Source organism: Cydia splendana, chromosome 21 (assembly GCF_910591565.1).
Source record: "Cydia splendana chromosome 21, ilCydSple1.2, whole genome shotgun sequence".
In the NCBI taxonomy this organism is placed as follows: Eukaryota; Metazoa; Arthropoda; class Insecta; order Lepidoptera; family Tortricidae; genus Cydia; species Cydia splendana.
In genome coordinates, this window is record NC_085980.1 from 1682162 (window position 1) to 1695354 (window position 13193).

Consider the following 13193-nt stretch of genomic DNA (forward strand, 5'->3'; position numbering starts at 1 on the left):
GTAAATATATATTAAATAAAACAGTCTAATGTTAAAAAAAAATAATTTCTCAAAATCAGATTGTTAAACTTCAATTTTATTTCGGTTCGTTGGGTATTGATTATTCGAGAATAATTTTGAATTACGTACAGTCGACGTCAAAGATATGTTTACATTTTTTGCCTTATTATGCAAGGGAGTAAGGTGCAAAAGTGTAAACATATCTTTGACGTCGACTGTACATGAATTGCGTTGAAATATGTGTATGTGTAGCTACTTTCGAACCGACCAATTCATTACAGGAAGGTCACAAATTCATCTAATTTTGACTCACATCACAGTGCATCGCACATACTCATGCATATTAGTGCAGTGCAAGCAAGATGCACTGCACTTGATCACAAAATAAGACCACAATGTAAAATCGAATGCACCTCCAAGGTTGTTTTCCTCAAGGCCCAAATAAAACAAAATTGTTGTCGGCCCTTCCAATGCGTATAACTGAGTACTATCGCAGATTGCAGGTTTTTAGGGTTCCGTACCCAAAAGGTAAAACGGGACCCTATTACTAAGACTTCGCTGTCCGTCCGTCCGTCCGTCCGTCTGTCACCAGGCTGTATCTCACGAACCGTGATAGCTAGACAGTTGAAATTTTCACAGATGATGTATTTCTGTTGCCGCTATAACAACAAATACTAAAAACAGAATAAAATAAAGATTTAAATGGGGCTCCCATACAACAAACGTGATTTTTGACCAAAGTTAAGCAACGTCGGGCGTGGTCAGTACTTGGATGGGTGACCGTTTTTTTTTGCATTTTTTTTTTCGTTTTTTTTTTCGTTTTTTTTTCATTATGGTACGGAACCCTTCGTGCGCGAGTCCGACTCGCACTTGCCCGGTTTTTTTTTTGTTTTTGAACAGGCAATGACGTAAATGTCACGCCCCGGATTCTGGGCCTTTATACGACATGCATGTAGAGGCATTATTAATAACAAATTTGTAAATGCCAATCGTCCATGATTAAAAAGTTAGGAAAAACCGTTTTTGCATAGCAGCAGGATTGGCTAGCTGCCATCAGAATCTCATTTAAAAAATTGAACCTGTTTTAGGGTTACAGACCCCATCAAAAGTGGCGGATCAGACTACGCGTCAAAAGTTTAACTTTCTCTAAAAACTTAACAAAAAAGACAGAGTAAGACCAAGATAAGTCTGCAACGATTCTGATAGCACACGCAGTGCCAGTGTTATTTTAAACGTCAAACCTCTATGAAATTATGTATGACTTGCACTTGCACTACGTGTGCTAACAAAATCGTTGCAGACTTATCTCATAGGGTACAAACCCAAAGAGATTAATATTATGTTGGCACCTATAAAATACATAGTTAGCACACTAATTAACCTCATGGGTATATATTAAACTGTAGATAGATATAACCTTAATTTAATTTTTAACAAGCAGAAACGTCTGCGAACTATGCTATTAAGAAGTGTAACGCTTTTACGGTCCCCTAGACCCATATGGTAGAAATATTGGCTGGCTATGGATGAGGTCTTGGTGGCTTAGATGGCAGGGCGCTGGAGTATCGATCCAGTGGCCGTGAGTTCAAGTCTCACCCAAGACAGTAATTTTTCCACTTTTAAATTTGTAAATACCTTTACATTACCGAATTTAAGAACCAATACATTTACAACCTAATCTTTATTAAAGATATATAAATATGACTTAATTGCTTGTCTGGCAGCGGCGTTGTCCGACGAGGCCGTACTTTTCCGCAATTCATTTATCCGTTGGTCAAAAGTTATTTTTGTCTCGAGTTCATTGAACGCAAGATCCTTCTTTTTTAAATAAATACTTTCTTCCTTCTTAAAACAGGTTGTGTTGCGTTTAAGGTCAGTGCAAAAAGTTGGTAAGTTTCCAGAACATTTGCTGGACCTTGAGGGCCAACGTCAGGCATATATCTGAATTACTGAGGGCCTTTTTTGATCTTGAAAATGGCGGGGATCTTTCTCTTTTACTCCAATGAAGGCGTAATTAGAGTGACAGAGAAAATTCCGGCAATTTGATCTCAATGTCTATGGTTTTGAATAAATTCAGTGGATTAAGTACCATAAAAATATCTCAAACAGAATAGACAGATTATGAAGGGACAAATATTGTAAATTTAAGATCAATAAATACCTAAATATGTATTGTATGACAATTTTATACAGATACATAGTCCTACAGAAAGCTCAATAAGGCTTGTGGGTACCTACTAGACGACGATATATATAATATAATATATAGTTATACTTGGTCAAGCAGATCTTGTCAGTAGAAAAACGCGGCAAATTTGAAAAATGTAGGCGCGAAGGGATATCGTCCCATAGAAAATTTGAATTTCGCGCCTTTTTCTACTGACAAGATTTGCTTGACCATCTATATATATAAACACTTATATACATAGAAAACATCCATAACTCAGGAAAAAATATTTGAAATAAACACAAATAAATGCCCTTACCAGGATTCGAACGCGCCGGAACCTCCTGGGGTTATAACCGCGAAAATCGAAGTTCGCAAATTGCCGCTCTGTCACTCTAATTACGCCTTCATTGGAGTAAAAGACAAAGAACCCCGCAATTTGCGAATTTCGGTTTTCACGGTAGGCCCCCTGCTTCGTAGGCCGTCAAAGACAGACTTTCAGACTTCAGAAAAATGTTTATCTTGAATGAATCCAAATCCGATGACGCGGGTAAAATATTTTTTTATGTAAGCATTTTTAACTAAGTTTCCAAGAAATACATAATTAACGTAAATTTTTTTTATGTAACTTATTGTTAAACCAATACTTAATGAGTCATCTTATGACGGTGGTTGAGTAAATCTTACGAGACCTGTTTGCGCGTACCTTGGACCTTAGCAGAAACGTTTCATACATTTTCATGTTGCATAAGAACATTTACAGCGAGTTAGTAGCATGTAAAAATCTATTTCGATTTTTTTATTAGAATACTTACTTACACAATTTCAAATTCAAGCTAACATACAGAGAGATGAGATGTTTCAATACGAATAGACCTATTCGTATTTAAACATCTCATCTCGATTTGTTATTTTTAAAAGATATTTATATATGAACACGAACATGAGACGATTCGCACACACCAATAAATTGTGATATGCGTTTCAGTTGAGTTTTTTTAAATATCAATTTCATTTTTAATACGCCTTAAACGACAGGATAATCTGCAAAAAGGCAATGTGAACAAATCGAGTACACATTTCTTCTTTAACTAACAATGTTTATTATGATAGTTCCAACTAAAACATCAAACAATAGCAAGCAATTAATAAACAGAATCAGGCCGCGTGGCTGAGGCAATGAAAAAACCCAGCGAATTAAAACGTTGCCCAAACGCCTTGCGTCACTGTTGGCACACTGGCCGCTTGCCTTCGCCAGTTAAAAAAAAACTCGCCATAGACAGTCAGCGAAGAAACGCGCGCGAATACGGACGCGAGCTGGCCGTCAAGACGAACGCGCGAACATCATTCGAATTTTAAAATTTAAAAAATAGTGCTGTGCTCGGTGTTGTGTTGTGTGTGTGTTTATGATACAAGGAAGCTGACAGCATAATGCTTATAACGTGAGTTTTAGAATGTACAATATTTTAATTAGTTATTAACTATTTTAAGGATTGTTAATTAATATTTTATTTTATTTTAGTGCGTGCTGTGCAAAAATTATATAAGCAACAATAGAGATTGTACACTTTAATTTTTATAAATGTAGGAACATATTTAAATTTAAAAATACAAAACCGGATATTTGGGCCAAAATATTTTTGAGTAGGTCCTAAAAGGTAAAGTGCATAAATAATTGGGTAACATTTTAGACATAGACATTTAACACTTTCATTTCTCAGATTTCTATCGAAAGGTCGATAAAATTTCAATGACAAGTATCAAGCCGATTCGACCTTTAATAAATGCCCAAACCACCTCAATAAAAAAAAACCAAACCACTTCAACTATGTATTAGTTACTAATAAAGTAGGTACTTACCTAAAGTCACATCTGATAGAATATATACGCGTATCTGAGTGCAAGAGATGCTCACAAACAGGGACATGCCAGGGGCCCATTTCTCGAATGGTATTAGTCTAATATTATTAGTGTGTTGCCATGGTAACCCATACGACTTGACAGTTCGTGTTCGTAGACTAATAATATGGGTCTAATACCGTTCGAGAAATGGGCCCCAGAAGTTTCGGGTCCGTGACGCTATTTCTAACACTTAAAGCTAATAAGCCGATATTTTTCATGATAACATTTGATAATTTAACTCTAAGTTCAACGGTATATTATACAGATTTTTGCAGATTTTTATGGTAGCTGCCATAACACCCCGACAAAGTTCAAAGTAGACTTTTTTTATAGAATACCTCAATAGTCAATACCTAAACACATTGTGTTAGCGTTAGTGTATTAGATGCCTTACAGATTGACCAACACAGGAAGGATGAATAGATTGCCCACGTCACAATTAACTAGGCTCCTGCAGCACGGTTGCGAAACAATCCGACTGACGTCGACTCGTTTCATAAAAAAATCGATACACGATCACGATACGATCGATTATTACACTGATGTTATTAGCGATGAAGCTTCCAGGCTCTTCGGTCTTCTGTGACGAACTTGTGTTCCTTCCGGTGAACATATCTTTGAATAGACATGGAGCGCCAGGGCTCAACCCCAAAAAGGCCAAGATACCGAATTGAAGAGTAAATTTGCCGTGTAGGCCACTCATTAGACCGCCCAGCCTTAGACTATAGTTGAATCACACACTCGCTGCGAATACGTAGTGTGCTCTGTGTGCTCTCTGACTCTGACATACCTACCCGCCGTTTCCAATATATTATTTAAGTTTCGATTGGCGTTTTCTCTCAATGATCGTTATCTTGCCTCCAGATGGTCACTTAACACTACATTTGTACATTATAATAAAACCCGACAAAGTAACTGATTACATAAATCTCCGACACGCTTGGAAATTCCTCTGCCGATTACTAAATAGCAGGAATTTTCTGAGCTAGCTAGCAATTTGGAGTCGGTCGCCTTCGCTCCTTCCGTTCTCGATATAGCCAGGTCAGCCTCATTAACTTGTAATACGTCACTACAATCTCTTATTTCTGCGTCATCTGTCATCTGTGTATATCATTTGGATTAACTACAATACAACGACGATGACAGTAATATATATATGATATCCCTGGGGCCCATTTCTCGAACGGTATTAGTCTAATATTATTAGTGTGTTGCCATGGTAACCCATACGACTTGACAGTTCGTGAACTAATACCGTTCGAGAAATGGGCCCCTGTAGTTCGATGTGTAGGCCGTGGCAGTCTGCACGGTGCAGTCCACATGGTTTATGACCGCACAAATTGGAGAAAAATTACAATCATGTGGTCGTGATCCTCAGTAATCCTCAGTAATGAGGGAACGATAAAGAAGAAAAATAAAACTGGTGGTCACTGTATAGCATCGATTCTTCTCGATATAAAGGCCTAAGGTATTTTTATCGAATAGACGAGCAAGAAGTAAAAGTTTCGTATTTCCCATGGGGCAAAACCCATGTCGAAAGTTGATAAAGGCCAAGGGTTTTCGATAGTATCGGGTTTTCCAAAGGTTAAATGAAAATGCCCTGCGGCAAGATCACTAGTTGCACGGCAACTTTTATTAACAGAAGTTGCCAACCAAATAAGTTTGTATCTTTATACGGCCTTCTAGCTTATTAATAGTCGGTAGTGACCCTGCCTACGAAGCAGGAGGTCCCGGGTTCAAATCCTGGTTTATTTATACGGTATCCCTAGTGTAAATTTCATTCGATAGTTTCGTGACGTTTGCTTTAAGTGTCATTTTATGGGATTTTGAGTTTCCAAAACATCACGCTTGGCGAGCTGTTCAAAATACCATACAAAAATAGACATAACGCAAACGATCGTCATGCTATCAATTGAAATATACACTAGGGACTAGGGGTTCAGATATTGGTTTCTGAATTATGAATACATTATTTATATCGTCGTCTAAATAGTTCCTACAATACAAGTCTTATTGAGCTTATTGTGGGGCTAGGTCGATTTGTGTAAGTTTTTCTCGTAATATTTATTTAATACAAAATAACATGTATAAAAAGTTGTACACGTCCTAAACTACGTGCGTTAGCAGCAAGTGCAACCGCACAGATATAAGATAATAATAGGTAATTACCGCGAATCGTTGGGCAATCTTACCCAAGATTCATTTTAGTTGAGTCATGCGTTTCGCACTTCGGTTTCTGGGTCGCATGCGCAGCCGGACTCTCATTAATCTAATGTTAATATTCAAATTATTATAATACTAGCAAAAAGCAGAGCTTTGTAAGGGCTCGCGGAGGTTTTCTACCTTAACGTACCGAACCGGTTGCTGTCCGGTACGCCTGTCTGTTACAGCTTTTACTTTGTCCTTTAAAAACGTGTCCAGACGACAAAATCAAATTGCCAATATCATCCACACGTAATATACAATTTCATAAGTGCATTACATCCTACACGGTCGCCCAGTACTTTTTGTAAGGAGTCCAACTGGCTTTCCTACATAATGTTGGGTCAGCGAGCCAATGTACTTGAATTTATTTTTGCGTCCACTCCACACAATTGATCGAAAAACTATCCCGTCTGGACACCTACTGGCGGTAATCACGCTGCTCCGCACATAAACTAACACACACAGTTCCACTAGGTACAGCCAGGGTCCAGCATCAGCTCTATCTTGGGTACTGCTCTTCCAAGTTCTCATTAAGACGTGTCAGATGACCAAAACAGCGTGTGCCTATGTTGCACCAAACCTGAGTTCCACTAGGTACAGCCAGGGTTTAGCATCAGCTCTATCTTGGGTACTAATCTCCTAAGTGCTCATCAAGACGAGTCGGATGGCCAAAACAGCGTGTGCCTATGTTGCAATAAACCTGAGTTCCACTAGGTACTGCCAGGGTTCAGCATGAGTTCTATCTTGGGTACTGTTCTCCCAAGTGCTCATCATGACGAGTCGGATGTCCAAAATAGCGTGTGTCTAGGTTGCATCAAACCTGATCGAGTTCCACTAGGTTCAGCCAGGGTTCAGCATCAGCTCTATCTTGGGTACTACTTTCCTAAGTTCTCATCAAGACGAGTTGCACGACCAAAACAGCGTGTGCCTATGTTGTATAAAACCCGAGCTCCATTAGGCACTGTCAGGGTTCAGCATCAGCTATCTTGGGTACTGAAAGTACTGATCTACCCAGTGATCATCATGACGAGTCGGATATCCAAAACAGCGTGTGTCTATGTATGTTGCATCAAACCCGAGCTCCACTAGGTACTGCCAGGGTTCGGCATCGGCTCTATCTTGGGTACTACTCTCCTAAGTGCTCATCAAGATGAGTCGGATGACCAAACCATAATGTGCCTTTGTTACACCAAACCTGAGTTCCACTAGGTACTGCCAGGGTACTGGGTCATTTTGCTGAACTGCACGCAGACGTTTCGATTGGCGTGCAGTTCCCATACAAGTTGCAGTCGGGTTGTAGTCCGTCTGTATCGGCCCTAAGTCACTGAAGTTTGTATTAATTATGCTTATCTTTATTTATAATTTTAGCAGTTCCAAGCAATAGTAACACTAAAGGCGCCATTCATTAATTACGTAAGACAATTTTTGCCAGCTTTTGACCCCCTCCCTCCCCTATGTAAGAAATAATAAGAATAGGCTGACCCCGTCCAGCCACCAATATAAATTTATTTTCAAAAAAATATTTTTATGAATGTTTATTTGTACCTGTACAAAGGTACTTGAGCTCGTTTAAGCTAACTCTGCACCGTGTTTGATAGCATAGAGTGTGGAAGTATTATTTTATAAGTCATAATTTCATAGAAATTAAAAAAAATATCGCATCTTTGTGATCTTACTTAAGAACTATGAAAACCCCCTCCCACCCCCTTGTAAGAAAAAATAAGATATGTTCAACCCCCCTCCACCCCAAAATCGTCTTACGTAATAAATGAATGGCGCCAAAACTGTATCACGAACTGAAAATACCCGATTTAAGTTTGCTAACACAACATGACTGATCATCACATCGTCAGCGTCTCAAAACTTACGAGTAAATTGACCTCTGCAGTAAATATACAGCAAGATTGATTGTTCTAGTAGGTATTCACAAAAACTTAATTGCTAAAATGGGAATCAAACCAAGTGAAGCGAGGTGGGTTGAATCCAAAATTGTACCCACTTTGGTATTCATCGTTGTTAATGGCGTAAGCGCCATCGACATTATTGAACTTGAAAACACCACATAGGTATCGTATTGTCTGAATACCCACAACACAAGCCTTCTTAAGTAGTCAATTTGTATAAGAATGTCCAATATTTATTTATTTATTTATTACTAACGCCATCTGTTAGAGAAAGAAATAATTAACATTAGCACGAATGTTAATTCATCATTTTGCCAACAGATGGCGCTAGTAGTAATACAAAGTATTATTACTTTATTTTATTTTTTTAGGTTTATAAAATGATATTTATATGTTTGATAACACATCTAGACATGAATTTAAATTACTATGTTAAATTTCAAACCTAACAGTGCAGTAGTTTTTCCGTAAAGTGTACCACAAGAATGCATAGTTCGTCGATTAGTGATAGGGCTCGCTTCGCTCGCCCTAATAAATGCTTGAAATATAATAGAGAATCGTTATTGAAATTAACTAATGATTTGATTTAGTTTGACTAAGTTTATGAGTTGCAAGCATACACCAGGTAAAATAATATGCATCCGCCGAATCTTGGGATTATGTTGCCGCGCGAACCCCAGGTTTACCGGTACGACCCTCAAACTTTCAAGAAAAGAGCCTACTACCGTCTTAAATGCCGGCAACGCACTTGCAACCCCCTGGTGTTACAGGGATCTATGGGCAAAGGTAATTGCTTACCATCAAGCGAATCGTCGTCGTCGCTCGTTTGCCTCCTCTATATAATAAAAATGTTTCATTAAAAATAAAGTAGGATGATAATGCCTAATGGTCTCTTAAAACCGATCTAGGATCCATTTCTCGAACGTTATTAGTCTAATATTATTAGTGTGTTGCCATGGTAACCCATACGACTTGACAGTTCGTGAACTAATACTTCCTGACTTCGGGCAAACTCGGCTCCGTTCGACTCAGCATTGCTCAGAGCAATTATTAGGGTTGACACAACTCGACGTCCCTTTGCGTGCACGACCACAGATAAGATAATGACTTGATTTTTGATAACCTAAATAGCCGAAAGGGATAGTGCCATAAGTTAGAAAGGAACAGCATGATTCGACCCTGAATCGCTGTCAAACTTCGGTTTTGTAGGAAGTGTCCTTTCTGTACGGTAATACTATTACTTATTCTGTGCTAATACTATTAGTCTAATACCGTTCGAGAAATGGGCCCCTAGTTAAGACTATTTAAATATGAGTAGGAATGCCCATTCCATTTATTGTATAACCGAAACGTTCTAAATTATTGGTAACAATGTCACCCACTTTCGTGACGGTTTTTGCTAACGTAAGCGGTATACTTTCTGTCGAGACTTCGAGAGTAACCGTTTTTTACCCGATTATGTTATGTAGTAAAAAAACATTTATTTCATGAATCTAGTATTAAATATGAATTGGGCACGAGTGGTGGGAACTTACAGAACGGGATAGTCTTATGTATCTTTCAGTAGGAGTAACATAGAAAGCGCTATTATTGTTTGCCCTTTTCACAGTCTCACTTTTTTTATAATTCCACACCGTAAATTTTGTATGGGTAACAAATAACCCGACCAAATTAAGTAGGTTGTTTTTGGTATGTTGTTAGGAAAGTTAAAACGTGTTTTTAATTTTGTCGCATTGCGTATGTTCTGTCCCTAGGAGCCTACAATCTATGATTTACTTGGATTTACTTATTTCCATTTTTATTTTACATATTGAGGAAAGAGATGCAAATGTACCGATAACGAACCAAGTGAATTGCCGGGGTTACCCGATACTTAGGGCCCGATTCGGATTTTGAAATAGACATCTATTAGACATCTTTTAGACATCACCAAGATACGATAACGACACGTTTAAGATCTAACCTGTCAAATTTGACATTTGCGTGATTCTGGAGATACTGTTGAAGGATTTCCACAGGATATGACTTAGAGATCCAATTCACATCTAATAGATATCTTACTCTATCTAAAGTGACATTGGTTGCCCGAATTGCGCTGCAAAAGAGAACTAGTTGATATCTAAACTATACCGTATCTAGAATGGATCTAGTACGTGTCGTCTCTTGTGAAAATCTTGAAGTTCGAATACGGCAGTTAATTAAATTGTTGATATACAAACGTAGTCGTATTACGGTCATATAAACGTCACGAGCGTTACGCGACAGGTCGCATAACTGCGGAACTGAAACCGGACCCAATCGAGAGCACAGCCCACAGACAAGACATCCTCCAGACTGAGCATAGTAGTTCTACCCCCTCTGCCACAATATACGGTAGATTTACTCCATTTTCGAGTCGAAAGTGTCTTTGTGTGAAGTCCGTGTCTTTGAACGGACCAATCACGGCACGGGACCTCGCTCACCTCGGCCCCCGCACCCTAGTATTTTTGGCAGCATCGGTTTCATGAAATAATGGGGTTGGCAACTGTCAAAGGTTTGCATAGATGGCGCCATCATAGCTTGCCCCTTTTTCTATGAGATTTGGCTTAAAGGGCTGGCATCCAGGGTATTAAAAAAACAAAAATTTGACACAATTCTAGGGATTGACAGGGCAAGCTATGATGGCGCCATCTGCTAAAAACTTCCACCGGCCAACCCCATTGCTCTAAACTCCGTCTAGAGGATTCCTAGTCTATGGCACAGCCTCACTGCTGTATACTAAAGAGAATTTAGACTAGAGGAATGTTGTCAAAGTAAATTATGTTGTCAGTACATTTACTGCCATCTTTCGACACAAATGATTAACACTTTTAGAACGCCATTTGTCTTTGATCCTTATTTTTTCACTGATATCTGTTAAATTTGTTAAATGTCAAAAAGTATCGCCATCTACTCGAGGATAGGCCAAGGTATGGTGCCATCTTTAAAAGCTTTCATCTTTATACCTTTGGCGTATGGATGGCCTTCTGTACCGGCCTTGAGGGTTCGAGATGCCGTGTTCAAGATCCCTAGATCAAGTTGAACGAATTTTTTTTTACATTTTCCCGCATATTTTTTTAAATATTTTACGCGGGTGAGATTGTGGGGCATGGCACACTGCGTCCGATTCGCACGTCGCTCCGTAGTTTGAGCGAGACAACGCGCAATAGCGACGTCCCGCTCTCACGTCGGAGGTGCTATGCCCATACGTAGAATTAGTACCGTGCCGAAACGAAACTGAAAGCCAAAGTCAAAGCGTGTCGTCGCGAAACGGAAAGTTTAGTGCTTAATGGAAGATAACAGGTAATTTCTCAATGATTTAGTTTAGCCATTACAAAATACTTGTTACGACTTTATAGGAGCCCTTAAAGAGTAAATTAGAAAAACGACAGAATAATTATTTTCATACGTGAAAATATAAACAGCAACAGTCTTAAATGTGGACCTTATGAGTTTTGTAATAAGGTTTACAAACTGACAGTGAGTGGGCGATGATACTATACACCTTAAATCTAAAAAAATCCCGCATAATATTTGTTTAGTGTTAAATGTTAAATATAAAAAATGGCTAAAAACATAATTAGAAAAATTGGTGCTGGGCACCCTCCCGAGGGCACCAAATTCTGATAGGAATTTTTAATTTTTACTTTTGGTTATTTTAATTGTAGTTCGTTTTTTTAGTTTTATGTCCTTTAAAAAATTATATTACCAAATGTTCATTCAATAGAAAAATTAACAGTTATTCCTAGTTATTATCTTATAAAAAAATACAATATAATAAAATTAAAATTAAATATGCCAATGAACAATTTTTAACATTTTCACATCAATAATTACATTTTAACTAATTTCTATACGTTATCTTTGGATCGTAAAGTTTGTCCAGGAAACAATGGTCCGTCGTGAGAGCCCCTCGGAGCCTTGACCGACATTACGACAATACAAACATGTAAGCATTATTTAATAATAAGCTCTTATATAAGCATTTACTTTCAATAGGTACATTAAATTAGGATTTTGAAATAATTACTAATAAATTTATTTAAGATCACAATAACAAAACCTATAAACTATTATTAAAATTAAGTATACACTGAATAAATTAAAACTAATATAATTAATAAATCAAACTTACCCACCTATCTTAATTACTAATTATTTTTTAAAGACGTCTTGTTTATATATTTTTTTTATATTAGGCAATATGAAGAAATAATGCTATGAGTGGATAGATATTATGTCAATACTCGTACCTGTGACTGATTTTAAATAAAACAGTTTTTTGATAAATATTGTCAGAATAATTAAAATATGTAGTAATATACCTTTTGTTCTCGTGTAAACAAAAGCTAATAAATTTAGTTATTGCATGGATTTAATTACATACATAAGCATAACTGGGGCGCAATAATACTGCACTTAATTAATTTGCTAAATTAATTATTAAATATTTAAATTAAGTTATTTTATACCAAATAACTTAATTAACTTTCCGTGAGAGCGCGCGTTGAAGTCTTTTGTTCTGAAAATTTGACTGAAGTGCGTATGAGTTTCACTAGTGTTTAATAGTGTGTAATTTTTAGTTTTAACATTTTTTTGTTATGATTTATACTTGTACTATTGTCCGATTTTAACATTTTTAGAAAAAATCTAAACCCTAAATAAAAATCTAAAGACAACATTATTGAAGAAAATTCGCCGTAGAAAATTGACTGAACATTTTGAAAATTTTCCGTCAGTACATCATTAAGTAAGTAGGTACCTATATCGTGATGGTCATAAAATAAACGTTTATTATAACAATAAAAAAGGCAAAAAACACAAATACCTATCCGAAGATGAAATATATTTCCGGATAAATTACAATAATCATAATCAATAAGTTCATAACCTATAACTTCGGAGACGTAAACAAAGTGATTATTGATGAATCCTTTTTTTACATGTTATCGGTAAACAAATTATCTTTATAGGTATTTTCCTCATTTTTTACCGGT

General features: G+C 37.2%; 2 protein-coding genes across 3 annotated transcripts in view; one reads left to right on the top strand and one right to left on the bottom strand.

Annotated features, from left to right (window-relative positions):
- LOC134801168 (small ribosomal subunit protein bS18m) overlaps positions 1 to 13193 on the bottom strand; it is a 168673-nt gene that overhangs the window by 55007 nt on the left and 100473 nt on the right. The window lies entirely within an intron of this gene.
- Positions 1 to 13193, top strand: part of LOC134801106 (ABC transporter G family member 23) — a 147276-nt gene that overhangs the window by 51692 nt on the left and 82391 nt on the right. Inside the window, exon 1 of one of the 2 annotated variants that reach the window (XM_063773634.1) lies at positions 3431 to 3609. The exons of the other annotated variant lie outside the window; for it this stretch is intronic. Within the exon in view, the coding sequence (XP_063629704.1) occupies positions 3599 to 3609 (11 nt within the window). The 5' untranslated portion in view covers positions 3431 to 3598. Of the gene's footprint in view, positions 1 to 3430; positions 3610 to 13193 lie in introns of those variants that run through there. 2 annotated transcript variants of the gene reach the window in all.